General features: G+C 37.4%; 1 protein-coding gene across 1 annotated transcript in view; it reads left to right on the forward strand.

The window, feature by feature from the left end:
• Positions 1–16,302, forward strand: part of LOC129577813 (protein serrate) — a 119,616-nt gene that overhangs the window by 79,683 nt on the left and 23,631 nt on the right. Inside the window, exons 3-6 of the mRNA XM_055465409.1 lie at positions 4,381–4,435; positions 6,055–6,160; positions 6,353–6,501; positions 6,598–6,658. Of these exons, the coding sequence (XP_055321384.1) occupies positions 4,381–4,435; positions 6,055–6,160; positions 6,353–6,501; positions 6,598–6,658 (371 nt within the window). The remainder of the gene's footprint in view (positions 1–4,380; positions 4,436–6,054; positions 6,161–6,352; positions 6,502–6,597; positions 6,659–16,302) is intronic.

Consider the following 16,302-nt stretch of genomic DNA (forward strand, 5'->3'; position numbering starts at 1 on the left):
CTCTCTCTCTCTCTCTCTCTCTCTCTCTCTCTCTCTCTCTCTCTCTCCACTTCGTTTGTGGATATGCATTTCAATTTCGCCTTTATTCCTGTTTGCATTCAATCCGCATCTTTGGAGGAAGAGAAAAAAAAAGGAAAAGTAAGTCGATGCACAAAATGCGAGCATTCAATGTATCTCCCTGTATATGTTTGCGTTGTTGTTTTTTTTCGTTGTTTTCGACACGAACCGCTTTATGGACATTGGCTTACTGTTGTGTGTGCTATTGTGTATTGCATTTCACAGAGTGCTTTACAATAGCCAGAGCATTTGCTTCGGCGTATAATTACGATTTAATTTTTTACAACATGCAATTCATAATCCACGTCTAGTTGATGTGGTTCGCGCGATGCAGTCATCTATATACTTTCAATGTTTATTGGGCAACAGTGCAAAGAAAACGAACAACGAGAAGGAGGACGAGCGAGAGAGAGAGAGAGAAACCAGCACCATCGAGAGCAGCAAATACTTTGGCGAAACAGTACAGATAACACAACAACCGAAAGAAGAAGCAAGCAAAATATGATGTAAAAATAATAATAACGAAGAGAAAACGTTTCGAGTTTTAATTCTTATTATAGGTTTCAGGATAACACACACTCACTCTCTCTCTCTCTCTCTCTCTCTCTCTCTCTCTTTGATAGCACAAAGTGAATGCTGGGCTTTAAATCGAACTGTAAAAGAGATGTGAGAGATGTGTGATGCTTTTTTATATTCGTTGATGTGCATTCGGGATTTTAAGCACTCGTTATGCTGCGTACGTGTGTTTTAAGCAAAAGAATAAACATAACACGAACGAGAAAGAAAAAACATTGTGCACTGCAGCACACAAACAGATTTACCATGTTGGTTATGTGCTTCATTTCTTTGCCGTTGTTTTTTTTTCGCTGTTGAAGTTGTTTCGCTCTGTGTTCGATCGGATTTTTTCCACTCATAGTTACTTGGGGTGAGAGACGACGAACAATTTGCAGCTTTGGTTGTTGGCTGCTTTTTTGCTATCTCTCCGCTCTCTCCCCTTCTCTCTCACACACTGGCTCGCTCCATGTTTATTTCAAGTCGTTACGATACACACACTAAACTTATATATCATAATTTTGAAGATTCTTAATTCCGTATTTCGTATTTTGCGTGCAAAGCGAGCGAGACAGCCGAAGAGAATCAAGCTCAAGAGACCAATCGATAAGATTTTATGATATATTGTTGTCTGTGCGAGTTTCTTGGTTTTCGCTCCGTTTGTTGTTGTTGCTGCTATTGCTGATTTCTTGTTCCTTTGGTAGCCTTTTCTCTCGTTCACTCTTTCGTTTGTATCGCCTGCACAGCATCGCATCGCATTCGTATCCATCTCGCTGTGATGCAAACTTATTCATAAATTATAATTAGCCATTATTTATTTTAGCCATCAATTCAAGACAAGTGCATTGCCTTCATGAAAAACGAGTGCAGTGCTTCGACCGTTCGTTCGTTTGCAATACTCCTTTTGAGCTTTTCGTATTATTTTTATATGGATCGAATACACTGCGTTTAACTGGAAACATTACCAGAACAATAAAATATTCGCATTGCATTTGAGAAGCATAACAAAAGAAATCGAAGCATTAATTTGATTTTTAGTAACCATTAAATGAAATCAAATTCAAATCCAACGAATGGACGGGCAAACACGATGGTGAATAACACTTTTTTTGGTGCTTGAGATCGATGGAAATCGAGTAAATGTAATTGAAAATGTGAACTTTTTTCACAGAGTTCCCAAACAGAAGCGTATGGAAAACAACCATTCAACGCCCACTTCGATAAGAAACAGTTGCGTTTGAGAGTGTTTTTTGTGTTTGGTTTTCAATTGAAATCCGGACCAGCTATAGTTTTGCATTGGCCAAGCGGCTACTGTTTTCATTTCCAAATGCACCCATCAATTGTTTCTTCGAACCGCAAACTGTGTGGTTTCTTTGAAGTTTTATCGATGAAAACGTTTCGTTCAATCAGAAGAACCATTGTTGATCTCTCTTGCGTTGGTAAAAACCGAAAAATGTTGTTTGCATAAAAAGTCGAGCATATATTGCCAGTGTCTTTTTGAGTGAGCTGTAATTGGCGCAATATATGGGCAATTTGCACGTTTCTCGGGTTAAAATTCGATACATTTGGCCAATCGTGAAGATCAAATCATTATGGTTTTAACTGAATTTTTGACAGCTCCATCTGAACTATATTGGAAATTTTCGTCTGCGTTTTTTTTGGTTTTTTGTACTTCAACGAATCTTAAATGTGGGAACAGATAAGCAAAAAAAGCCGCACGAATTTGTTGGCAAGAGCAAGGATGCAAATTTTTATACAAATTTCGTTGACCCCACGCTAACTCACGTAATGAACTAAAAGTTCATGTGAGCTGCCATTTGGCAGCCAGAGAACGAACACTCATAATATACATTTGAAGCGACAAGCGAGAAAAAATCACTTAACTCATTTCGATTGTACCATTCAACACAATGCCGGGCGCACACAATCCTTCGGTATATCACCAGAGAGAGAGAGAGAGAGAGAGAGGGAAAGAGCAGCAGCATAACGAATCATGTTTCTCTCTTGCCGCGTCAAACACACATCGAAATGATCACGAAAGAGAAATGTATCATCAACACGATAGAATAAAATTATGATGAAATTGATACGTAATTCGATCACAATGGATACAATGCACTAGCTTCCTGGTTTTTTCCCCTCTTCTTCTTTCTTTTTCTTCATTTGAGTCAACGTGTTGGATTCTCAGCGTCCAATGCATTGATGATGAAGAGAAGAAAAAAAAAACCAACCCAACCCAACCCGAGCCAATTAAAATGAACATGAATACAAATACACAGATACGAAGACAACACAAACCGAATCGGTAGACACGAGACGACACCGAGGAAAAGCAGAAGAAAAAAACACACGTAAATGATTCGATGCTTCTCAATGTCTTTAATGCTTCATAAATAAAATGAACGCGCCATGGAAAATTCACAGTGTGATAAAAGGAGAAGCGAGATGTGTGTCCGCATCTATTAGTCACATCTCGATCGGTATCAATCGCTTTGTGAGTCCGGTTTCGTACAATACAATACAATACAATAAAAAAAAAAATTTGGATGGCAAAACTGTTTTTTTCCTCTATCTCTCTTCCATTCGGTCTGTTATCCTGCTTCTTTATCTCTATCGAAATTGTGATAACAAGTTTCATAGTTGTGCTAAACAACGCAGATATTGGCCGATAGATATTGATTGGACTCTTTTTTTTTGCACGATTGATTGATGGAATCAAATGTCTTTCAAGCAAAAAAAAAACTGTTTTGTTATCAAGATCGTCTATCGCTTGTCATCATCTGCTTCGTTTTCAACGAAATATTCTCCAATGAACATTAAAATTTCTTGAATTAATTAATTGTATTTTATTTTCATTTCATTCATCGTTTTGATTTTCTTCTTTTTTTCCGTTTATTGAATACCAAACATCTTCGGCAGCTAATTATTTAATTAATAACAATTTCAATTCAATTTCACCGATCATTCCGATTTGGGACGCTGCTATTTAACTTTTAAACATCTTGCAGTCACTGTTCACAGTGTCGATGGCGTTGTCAATGAAAAATTAGAAAGAAAATTGAAATCAAAAGATTTAACAGAAAAATAAATTGAAATTCGATTTCCGATTCGATTCTCATGAACAAAACGATTCAAATGCCGCATGGTATATTAAACAACGCAGTCAATTCGGTCTGTGGCTGATTTGACAAACGAAGCTGTGGAAAAAGTGCCATAGAAATGAAGCGATAAATACTGAATTTACCGTGTAATTTTTGGTTTTTGTTGAAGAATAAACGTCATGAAAATGCGCCGTTTTGCTCTCGCACCATTAAAAAGGGACCGTGTGGCACGGCATGGAAAGGCATTGCTTGGGTCAGACGAACAAGTTACACAGTTCATAAACAATCTCAATATGTCGATAAGTTCAGTTTTTAATTTGCCGGAAAAATATAAAATCGTTTAGTGATCGTTTCAACATTTCAAAACGTATCACACCATTGATATGGTGTGTGTGTGTGTGAAATGATCAGAATTTTTCGATGTGTGTCGTTGTTTCTCACTCTGATTTTCGTTATCCACTCACACTCTCTCTCTCTCTCTCGTCGCGCTCACTTGTTTCGAGATATTTTGTGCACGATTCTCATTCTCAAGTCAATGTTTGCGCCTTTTTATTTCTTCTATTCCACCTATATCCTTCTTCATACAATTTAATTTGTTTCAATTTTGTAATAATTTATTTTCTAATGCTTGTTTTTTTCTCTCTCTTCTTTTCACTTTGTTCAATTTCAGAAATCGTTTACGCTGATACTCCAAGCATTGGATATGTACAACAGCTCTTATCCCGGTAAGTAATCACATTCATGTTACATTATTAACGATGTGTGTTTTTGTGCTTCCTTTTATCGCTGCTTTTTTTCTCTTCCAATCCGTATTGGACTCTTTGTATAACAACAACAACAACAACAACAGCAGCCAACCGCCGATCGATTTCTCGGTGTTCAGTGGAAATGTGAAGTATGCGCGCGACTACTATCACTGAGAGAGTTAAATGGCCGTGTCAATTGTCTAATAGATTCGGTTTGATCCGTTTTATCTGCTTCGATTGACAAGTGAATCGATTTAATCTACTTTTTTTTTCTTCAAATTGATGCATTTTTCTCTGTTGTCAGCGACAGACAAGTGTCTTTCGTTTTGTCTGTGAGATGAATTTCGATTAACAAGATTTTAAATGGTCGATTGATGATGGTCAGTGATGAACTTCAGACCCTAATCTCTCTTCTTCTTTCTTCTTTATTTTGAAATATGCGCAAGTTAAACTAATAATAAATAAAATGTCTGTTAGAAGATTCATCAGAATCACATTTTTCCACTTTAAATTCCATTGAAATTGCCTACAAAATGTCCCGAAGTTTGAATACAGAGAAAAGAAAAGATGGAATCGCTTGAGCCGTGCGTTCCTTCTTTAAAAGTAAAAAAAAGATCCGCATCGGCATTGCAAAATTGAAATAAATACACACACTCAAACAGAATGAATAAATATTTTCTGAATGACTCCCTTCGTGTGCCTTGTTAACAATTTACAACCAGTGATTTCAATTGACATCTTACAATTATTTAAAATAGAAGCGAGAGGCTTGCATCGTTTCGTACATATACGTACCGAGAGTCCAAGACCCATAGGCATTATTTATTGTTTTTGTGTTGTGTATTCTTTATTTTTTTGTTGCTGCTGCAGCTATTGGATTTCTATGGAACCAATTTCTAATAAATTTATTGCCAGCTCACATTGAATGCCTTACGTGTGTTTTGCTTCGCTGAGACCACAAACCATTCAATGGCTTACTGTGTATATAATGCATGTAGCAAGCTTGAGCCATCTCACCAGGCCCTGTGCTGGAGTCGCGCGCTCAAACGAACGATATTCTCATCACCACAGCAGCATAAATGTTGAATCGCACGCGGCAGTCTCATGTTATAAACTGAGGCAGTTTTGCCATTTTCTTTTTATTACTTTTTCGCTGATTTTCATTAATTTTTCTTTAATCTTTCCTTATTGCGTCTCGTCATTCTAGTACAAATCTCTTCCATTTCCCGTTGACTGATTTGTCGGTGCTTATGCTAACCGAATTCATGGCAGCTAAAATTTCGCATCGTGAGAATGTTGACTTAGCATTTTCCGTTAACGAGAAATTTTGCACAATATGTCTGATGATTTGTTTCTCTTTTTTTTTTCGGTCGAGAAGCGCAATCGATATTTTTGATCTATCGATTGATCGATTGCAGCAAATGCAATGGCTGCTGTAATTGGTGGTCGCGATGTCGACATCGTTTGTGAAACGATTTTCGCGAAAATATCATTTTCTAAGCACAAAAGCCACACAATTTCCCAAAAGATTTTCCATACTCCTGCCTATCGCAATAACAACCAAATAAATAAATAATTATCTGTGAATTTTCTTGCAGTATCAGAGCAATTGATTGATGAAGCCTCGTTTTCGGGCGTAATTCTGCCATCGTCCGAATGGAATACATTGAATTACATTGGCAAAAATGCGCGGATAACGTATCGGTAAGTGAAATTCCTCCAAGAGTAACGTGTAAATTAGCGTGATTTTATTTCATTTTCTCTGTATTGTTTCTCTCGATGGCCCCGGTATTGTGTGATCTTGTGACCTTTTTCGATTACATTGCGGACTTTGCATTGAATTGTGTTTCTTCTTGTTTTTTTTTTTTTTTTTTGTTGCTCCTCCTGCATTTTTAGTGTTCGTGTACAATGCTCGGAGAATTATTTTAACACAACGTGTACGACATTTTGTCGACCACGTAACGATCAGTTCGGCCATTTTACCTGCGGCGAACGCGGAAACAAAGTTTGCCTGAGTGGATGGAAAGGCGCTAATTGCGAAGAAGGTTTGTAACGAGTTTAACTCTGAAATCCATTTGTCATTCGACAATTTCAATTTACACACAATGCGTGCTTTGTTTCGCATTTTCTCTCATTTGTAGCGATTTGCAAGCGGGGCTGCCACGAGGTGCATGGATCATGTTCGGCTCCAGGCGAATGCGTGTAAGTTATTTTTCCAAGTCACATTCTAACATTAAAGAAAATCCATGGTTCTAAAATAAAATCATGTCAAGCGTTATTGAAACCGATTCGAACACGAATATTTCGTTCGACAAATGGTATATCGGTTTGTGTTGCCAACTGGAGAGTGCACACAATTTCGCTTTTAATTTTACCAAAAGAAAAATTCAAATCAATATACTGTGAGTGATTTTCATGAAAAACATAAATTTCATGAAATTTACCACAATTGGCGCGATAAGGAACTAGTAATTATGTATGATTGCTGAAAATGCGCGCGAACGCGCTCGCGACGGACCCAAAAGACAAATCAAACGCATGCTCCAACGAAATCCTAGAGTTGCGCGAGATGAAGTGAATAGTGAAACTTTACCAATACAAGAGTCAAATTATAACAAAAGAGTGAGATAGAGAGAGAGAAACTAAATCAGAACGACACACACACACACACACATACAGTCCGTAAAAATCTAACGAAGAAGTGCTCAATTGCAGTAATTTTATAATTAAATAAATCACGAATCAAATTATGTCATGATTTAGTGTGTCTCATTGGCTGTTGTGTACAGCGAGAGAGAGAGAGAGAGCGTGCGCATGGATACAACGTATATTCCTGTGTGAGCTAGCTTGTCTACTTCCATTATGCTCATTGTACTGTATGATAATAGAAAAACGTGAACAATAACTACCATGGAAAAATCAAGCATTTCAACGAATAATGAGCCCGAATGAATACGAAGAACACAAAAAAAAACAACGGCTACAACAACACTGGATCGCAGATACTATTGAAGGAACAAAAATGTGAAAAGACGGAAAGTTGAAGAAAAAAAAAAACGAAAAAAAGGTTTTTTTTTTCTTATACTTTAAAATTAAAACTTTCGATGAGGTTGAACTTTTTTTCTCTCCCAATTGCAGTTGAAATACAGAGGTCGGTAAATAATGAAACGATGAAAAGAAAAATGGCCATATAATTTGTTGGTCGATAATTTAGCTTGCAATTCATTTAATTTTTTTAATCGGTTTTCTTCCCATTCTGTTCTCTTCATTCTATTGAAATGGCTTTTGGAAAAACTAAATCGAACGCGACATTGTATGGTATCGCGCGTTCTATAGACGTTATAAAGTATGGCCTTTGTGGTTCAGTTGAAGCAGTCACACAATTCATGATTTGTTCATTGATCATCCAATTGTGTGTATGAGAGAGAAACCGATCGAAAGTTGCTGGTTGCAAAGACACACGGAGATGCTTTGAAAATGTGATGAAGTGAATTTCCAGAGATTATGTGATATTTTCGATAGTTTCAATATTTCACGAGTCGATTATGGGTCGACAATGTAATTATGTCTTGTTAATCTGTTCGTCTTATGGTCTCTCACATCGTTTTCATTTTTTACATGAAGCAAGAGCTGTGATCGTTAAGACATGCGCGCTTTTCATTGTTAGCATGATTTTTTATGCAGATATCTCATGTTTAACTGGGCTTATGACGGCTAATGTGATTGAAACGTTCAATTTCTGTTGCTTTATTCTATAATTGATTATTACGAAACCGTAGATTTGTATCGCTGGAATGATCACAACATTATGAAACTAACTGATGGCAATCGCGCATTGAAATGTTCTTAGCAAATATCGAATTTTTCTTCTTACTCGTGATGGTTATTATTTGGGCTTGGAACAAGCGGTCATTTCAATTGAACAAGGATTTGTGTAATCAGTTGGTGTGTTTTCTTTTCGGAATCGTGTGCGTGTCGGGCATTATTGATCGGTTGGCCAATACCAGATGTCATCGAACTTGGGTAAAACAAAAGTAAACACGAAACAAACAAATGTTTTACACAAATATATTCAATTGGTCGGAATGCATAAATCATACAAACTATAGAAAACTAATCTCTTTGAACATTATCTCAGAACATTGGTGAGAACACAACCTTCACAGCAAGCTTACTGCATTTGGGACAAGAAATGAGAAAAACGAAGAAAAAAACATGAAACACACACACACACACAGCCTGAGCATCACATAAACAATAAAACATTAAAATGATCCGTATTCCACGGCATTCTTCATCATTTGGGTTCGGCGAAGGAAGAGCCAGAGAGAAATTACGCTTTTGAAAAATCATAGCTCGTCTTATTTCGCATGCGCTTCTCATTTTTCATTTGCCGCGTCAAGGTGGATGTAATATGTAGTGCATGTAGAACAAGGGAATCAAATGAAGACGTTAAAATAATTCTCTCACTATTTCTCTCTCTCTCTCTCTCTCTCTCTCTCTCTCTCTCTCCTACTACATCCAAAGGTGCGTATGTTCTCGCGCGCACTGCCTCACATTCATGTGTCTCTCGCACTGAGCACACAGTACAAACAAACTACACACATCCAACACACACAGCGAGAAAAACAAAAAAACCAAATGATTTGTTTGAACGGGAACGCACAGCGAAAGTCACGAAAAAAATATGAAAATAATATGAATAGTTTTAAGTAGAATAAATGGTTGCTGCCTATTTGCCTAACGAGTTATTTCTTTTCAATTTGTTTTTCTCAATGGGTCTTCAATGCTGTCACTGTGGGTTTCTATTCTCTTTCGCCTCTATCACATTGTTCAGCGCGCTGTTTCTTCAGTGCTGGTGTGTTTTGGCTCATCGTCTTCTTTTTTTTCGCTGTCATTTTTATTCCTAAATACAAATTGATGCTCTTAAAATTGCCAGAACGGCGAACCAATGAGAGAGAGAGAGAGAGAGAGAGAGAGAGAGAGAGAGAGAGAGATAACAGCATTGAATAGACAATGGCATTTTGTATAAAAAGCAAAACAAGTAACCACACGATCCGAAAAACACGATGTTAAGAAATTGAACATAACAGAGAAAAAAAAACAGAAGATTGAAATATCATTTACTGTCAAACGATGCCCACCATGTATCGCGAAGCGCACAAGCCAAACACGCACCAGACAATGAGAAATATCCATCATTTAATTTTGAATAAATCACACGCCAAACACACAAGACCAAAAAAAAAAAAACGTAAAACACAACATAAAAACCGTTAAACAATAATCGTGTTGCTGTTGTCACCTTTTTGTTTAGCTCATTTTCGGCCGCCCAAATATTAAATGACCAATAACCACTAGATTGATTGTCGTTCCTCACCATCGCGCACGCGGCAGGCGTTCGCTTTTTTTTGACGTTCAGCATACTGTGCGTTTTATATAATTTTCAATTTAAAATGTATGAGATTTTCACGCGGACACTTTGTCAACACGCATGGACCGCACATCAAACCAATTCGGAACGCACTTCAAACAGTTCAACGGAAAATGAATCTGTTTCAACACAAACCTAAGCGACTAATGAACAAGTCAACAGAACTAGAGAAAAGCCAGTGACTCGGTAGATGAATAGAATACAAATGAAGACCTAAAACATATCTTTAAAACAAAGACAAACAATTTTTCTTCATTAAACGCACTGTGTATTTCGGAATGAAATCACAGAGGCCTTTTTCTTCTCTTCCACAAATTAATTTGTTAATGAAGAAACAGGAAAAGTGTGATCTAAATACATAACATCTAACAAGTGTTGAACAATAATAATCGTGTTGTTGTTGTCACTTTTTTTTGGTTCGTTCATTTTCGGCCGTCTAAATATCAAATGACCAATAACCACAAGATTGATTGCCATCCACACCATTGAATACAGAGTTTCAGCGTACTTTATTATTTATTGGACACTTTGTCAACACACACACACACACATATATATATATATATATATAGGCCGCACATCAAACCATTTCGGAACGCACTTCAAACAATTCAACGGAAAAATGAAGAAACGCACATTTCATCTCTATTTTGGCAGAACAAATGAAATCCAAATGAGACATCAATGTGTGAAGAAACTCATCTGTTTCAATATTGACGAGCCATTTTCCCCCGCTTTCTTTCATTCTCGCTTCAAAAGACTTTCGGAATAAAGATCTGTTTTTTTTTGTCCATCTTTGTCATTGAACAATAAGTTACAGCGGTTTTGTTTCATTTTCACTTGTATTTATTTACGTGGATCGTTGTTCATTGTTGTGTGAGCCGATATATTTGTCAAATAAAATGTGTGTGTGTGTGAGAGAGAGATTTGGTGGTATCTCATTGCTCGTTTGTCATTTCGAATTAGGATGGAGAAGAAAAGATTTACATGATCATTCGAGTCAACGGTGTGACAATAAGCAGTTCTCTTTTAGAATGTTCGGATCTACTTTTCTTGTGTTTCTTTGGTGATAAATCGATTTTCATCAGGACATTTGGACTTATGAAAGTAATGGCTTGGTATACTTCCGTGTATTGTTTGAATTCCAACTCGCGGGACGAAAGATGGTCACAAAGAAAGCGAAACAAAAGAAAAATAAACCAAAATATAATAATAATCACGAATTAACCGCACCATTTATAAGCCATTAGTAGGAAAAATCACGTAATTAATGGCTATATTAGTGGATTTTTATTAAGTAAACATTTGGATATGTATCTGTTGACCATTCATGTATGATTATACATATTTGGTTGTTGAGCATGCGCAACAAGCGCGAGCCACCGATAATTATCAGTTTTTAAGCTAAACTATAATCTATTAGCAAGTCTCAATGTCAAAATTGTGTAAAACCATTGGAATCGATCCAAGAGAGAGAAAGAGAGAGCGCGAAAAGGAAGGTAAAAAGAGAATCTTGAATAACGATCGCAATCGTATGGGATGCCTCTGGTCATCAGACTAAATGTTTGAGTAGAGAAGGGAAAAAGTAACAAGCAAAAGAAATGGAACTAGCTCGGTGTTGATGATGATGAAGAATGAGAAACAGTTCGGCTAAGTAGACCCGTTTAAATGCCGAAAATGACCGAGTGTGAAATGAACGGCAATTGCATTTATGTTGCGGGACCGAAGTCTCTTCGTACACAATTAATTATCGTGTATGTGAGGCTAAATACATAATTAATGTTTATGTGACAGGTTTGCCGCTTATAATCACCACCTCAAACACATCATTAGATCGCTTACAAATACTCGGTGTGTCTCTGCGTAACACATTGATTGCAAACAAAATGGTAGAGATTTGTGTAATTTGTTAGCGATCAAGAATTTGTAACTTCATTTCAAATTCCAAATTTTTATCGTCGACAACACTATTTGCTACACACAGCCCAAGGCAGCAATGATGCACAGGTGAACTGAATTGATTTGAATGAACTGTGCAACCTAATCATATATTCCGTTGGAGTACGAATCTGACTTGCAAATCAAATGTTCTTCTCAACGCGAATGAGTAATGAGTTTGCATACGATGCGGTGAATGATGCAGATGAAAATGATGTTGTGCTCGGATTTGAAGTGCTGCAGCAGCAGCAGCAGCAATGCATTTGTGATTTTCATTGTCACATCAGTTGGACTGAGCTGTTGATCTCTCGCACCCGACCCCGGTAGAAAAAAAAGCAACAGGCGAAAGAGATTGGAGTTTTGTTTTGAATTTGCTCATATAAAACGATCGTGACTTACTTATGCCCGCAACTACGTCGATTTGATAATGTTATTAGTGTGTGAAACGGTTGTCTGCGCTGAATATTTGTTCACTTTAACAATCAATCAACGGATCAACGAAAACAAATCACATTCATCTAGATGTTTCATTTGCATTTTTTACCGTACATTTTTCGTTTCCATACCCAAACCGAAACCGTATCGCCGGCGTACGTAATTTTCTTGTGGCATATTCGCCACATTGCATTTGCAGGCGCGTAACAGATTCCGAAATGCGACAGCATTTTGCGATTGCATCTCAAGCGAAGTAAAATATGTGTGCATGGAGCGAGAGAGAGAGAGAGAGAGAGAGAATCAAACCGAAAATGATTTGCTTGTTGTTATGCTGCTGCTGCTGCTGTTTCTGTTTCTGTAGCTCGGCTGCAGTGCTACAACAACATTATGCAGTGCATATATGACGAATAGAAATTAAAATATCAATTACATACGGTTGCGACGTGTAGGCAACAGCACACGGCACTTTTGGTCAGGATGCGCAAAAATAGAACACAGCACACATTTACCGCTGCTGTTGCTTCATGCATTGTTTTCTTTAACACCGTTTTTGTATTTAAATCACGTCTGATTCTCTTCAAACCATATCAAAACAAGCTCAATGCAAACAATGTTGAAAAAGAAATATAGTTTATATGCGCTTCGGTGATCTTATAGCTATGAACAACACAGGCAAGCACGGGAAAAGATAGATAACACGCTAGGCATGTATGAAGTGGGTTTTTGAGAAGAGAAAATGACACAAAAGCATGTAATGACTGTGCATAAAAGGAAATCATTTTTCAGTGGACACACACACACACTCGCTCGCTCGGGTTGCATGGGCAAGAAAGAGAAAGGAAGAGCCCGAAGCAACGAGCAAGCCCAATCCGATCTCAACACTTGCAAAAACCAATTTACCAATCAAGTGGATCATTTTGCTTTGTTATTTATACGAAATGGCATTTTAATGTGACTTTATTGAGACGGTTGGTTTCTTGTTACATTTTCATAGTGTAATACACCGTTTAATTTGAGTGTATTTGTGCATTGTCTCGCTCTCTCCCTATTCATCGAGAGAGTTGTATCGAACCGATCTGCCGACTTGGCGAATAGAAGCGAAAAAAAAAATAAAAATAAAAACAAAGGCGCGCTTCTCTCGTTCACTCTCCTCACTCTCTTTAGCCGCACAAAACATACTTGCCACAATCAGCCGTAAACAAACACAAAAGCCCGCGAAACACGAAAAAATGAGATAAAAATAAATATCTCTATCGACAAATAAAACAAGCTTCCGATTACAGTTAAATGAGACATTTATTTCAAAGTAAATAATATAGCTGTAAATTTGCTTTCCACACTCGGTTGCTTCGATGGTGCTCGCCTCGTGAGTGCTCATACCAGCAGAGATAGTGTGTTTGTATGTACCTGTTTGTGCACATGGCATCGAATGAACGAACAGCATCAGAGAAAAAAAAAGGCACACACAATTGAAGTAATAACACAAACACGATTTCAGGCAAAACAAGAAATTTCAAACGGATCAAAACGTACGATGAAAACACGATGATCAAATAAATCAATCAAACTGATTTAATATCGAACCGAAATGGAGGAAATGCATTTCACAATTGATCGGTTTTAGAACAATAATCGATACGAATTTGGGCATCGATTGAAGCAGCAACAACAACAACAACAACAACAAACCGAGATATCGATGATACGATCGATTGCAATTGATAAGATATCCAGTTATCATCAAACGTCAAATGGTCATCACATTCTGACACCTTGATCACCCAACACACATTTCAAGCATTATTTATGCTACGCAGATACACTCATTTGCAACTCAATGGTCGATCGTTAAACAAATGACCGTTTCGAATAAATATATCGTCTCAATAACAACACTTTAACGGAATGAAGATAAAGAATTGAAGAAAAAATGAACTCATCATGAATTCTAGCCGCACATTGCATTGAAACACTAACAGAACGTTTTTCTTCGTCGAATTTCAATGGAAATTACCGACATAAGGCCAAAGGGAATGTGAGTTAAAGTAGCGCTACGCAGCAAATTGTTGGAATAAAAACAAATCAAATTCGGCGAATGGGCTGTTTTGCATACGGACGAAAGAATGAACGAGATAAGACAACGCGCGAGAGAGATAGAGAAAGAGTGAGCGAGAGAGATGGAGAGGAAAAAACGGTGAAAACAAAAAACAAAACAAAAACATGAAACAATTATGTAGCAATTACCTGTGTATTGATTTCTTGGTTCACCGTTAACCAATTGTATGCACTTCATAGCGCGACACTGTTCCCAGTTACATGCGCGAGATCGTGTTCCGGCAAAAGCCAAGCATCTAATTGAATTATTATGCACACAATGCATGGAATATTTAGTGGTTTAGGAAGAAGCAGAAAAAAAAAGAACTAACGTACAACAATTGATCCGAAGACAGTACAAGAGAATAGATAGAAGGTAGAGAAAAAAAGCAAAGTGCAACTAGGCTGTAACAAAGCAGAAGATGGAAAAAAAACAGCAAACTATCGAGTTGTGTGTTGATAAACGTGCCAGTGATGGTGGCGCCAATGAAGCAATCCGCACTCAGGATATAGAGATATATACGTGGTTGTGTGAATTGTGCCACTGCATCAAATTTGGGCTTGTTGTGTCAAAGGCATTAATAGACTCCATTCAACATCACGTTTTGGCTTTCTCTCTGCATCTCTTTCTACCGTTGATCAATTTTTTTTTCTTTTATTTCTGTTTCTCAAAAGCGATGAAAAATTCACTTTGAAACTACAAAAAATGTCTTCGATTGGAGAAAGAACCGATCGTTTGTTGGTTCATTTCGGGTTTTGCTCTCTCTTCCTTTCTCTCTCTCTCTCCCTCTCGATCCACTAACACCGCGTGAAATTTAGTTTAGCATTTGTGTCGCTGAGAACATGAGCCCTCAATCCGATTCCAAAGTCAACGATGAAAAATCCACAGATACAGTTCATGTTGCAGAGATTATGTGACCCGAGAGCACCAGAAAACACCTACTCCTCGACGCGATCATTTCAAAGATGTGCAAATGTGTGCGCACAAACACGACATTTATATCATTATCACGTACCAAATGTTCACACTTTCTAAAAAAACAAACGTCGAACACTCGGCACGACGACTTCGATGAAGGGAATAGACACACACACACACACACACACACACAGGCAAAAAAATAAAAACAGATAACGAAATAATCTCAATAATAATCACGAGCGAAAATGACTGAATAAAAACTAAATGGACAAGAAGTGGAAGGCGCAAAGAAAAAAAAAGCAAGCAGATTCAACAGTGTAGGGAATTCTTAGTGATTTAGATCAACAATTGCAGAATATACATTTTAAATTAAGCTAATAATCGGTACGGCGCCTTTCGTGTTTATCTCATTATCCAGGCTAATCACGAATTGTAAATACGGCAAATGCAAATGCAACACCCATTTGTACCAAGTGGCTGCTTCAATTCTTCAATTGGGCCCAAACAGAACCAATGCATTCTACTATTTTATTTTTGCACGCTGTTTGTGTCCCTTTTCTTCCTCACACACATGCTCAGTTCGGTGTCTATTCCTTGGATTATTTTCGTGCGCATTCTTGCAATTACGAATGCAATTAAATATTTGTGTTTTTAGTTACATCGAAGTGAATACCAGAGATCGCAAACAACAAAACATAACACACAATTAAAATGGGCTTTGTCAACGGGAAACACCAACAGAAATAGAAAACGAAGCCCAATTCATGTTTTAAAACTAATATATTCTATTAAACTATTCTAAGTGATTTTGAGTGTGAGTCATTACATTTTCGAAAAAAATTCCTTCATCAACGATTCTTTTTATACCCTGTTGCATTTTCTCACTCTTGGCTCTCTGCCGGTTAAACTGCATTTCCACGATTGCGTCGTTTCGATTTCTTTGGTTGGAATGATTTTTGTTTTCATCTCTTGCTTCAGCAGCACGGCTGACGGAAAGGTATCCAATTTAGAACAATTTAGCCA

The sequence above is a fragment of the Sitodiplosis mosellana genome, unplaced genomic scaffold (genome assembly GCF_009176505.1).
Source record: "Sitodiplosis mosellana isolate CC-2019 unplaced genomic scaffold, AAFC_SMos_1.0 Smas_scaffold_6226, whole genome shotgun sequence".
NCBI classification, from domain to species: domain Eukaryota; kingdom Metazoa; phylum Arthropoda; class Insecta; order Diptera; family Cecidomyiidae; genus Sitodiplosis; species Sitodiplosis mosellana.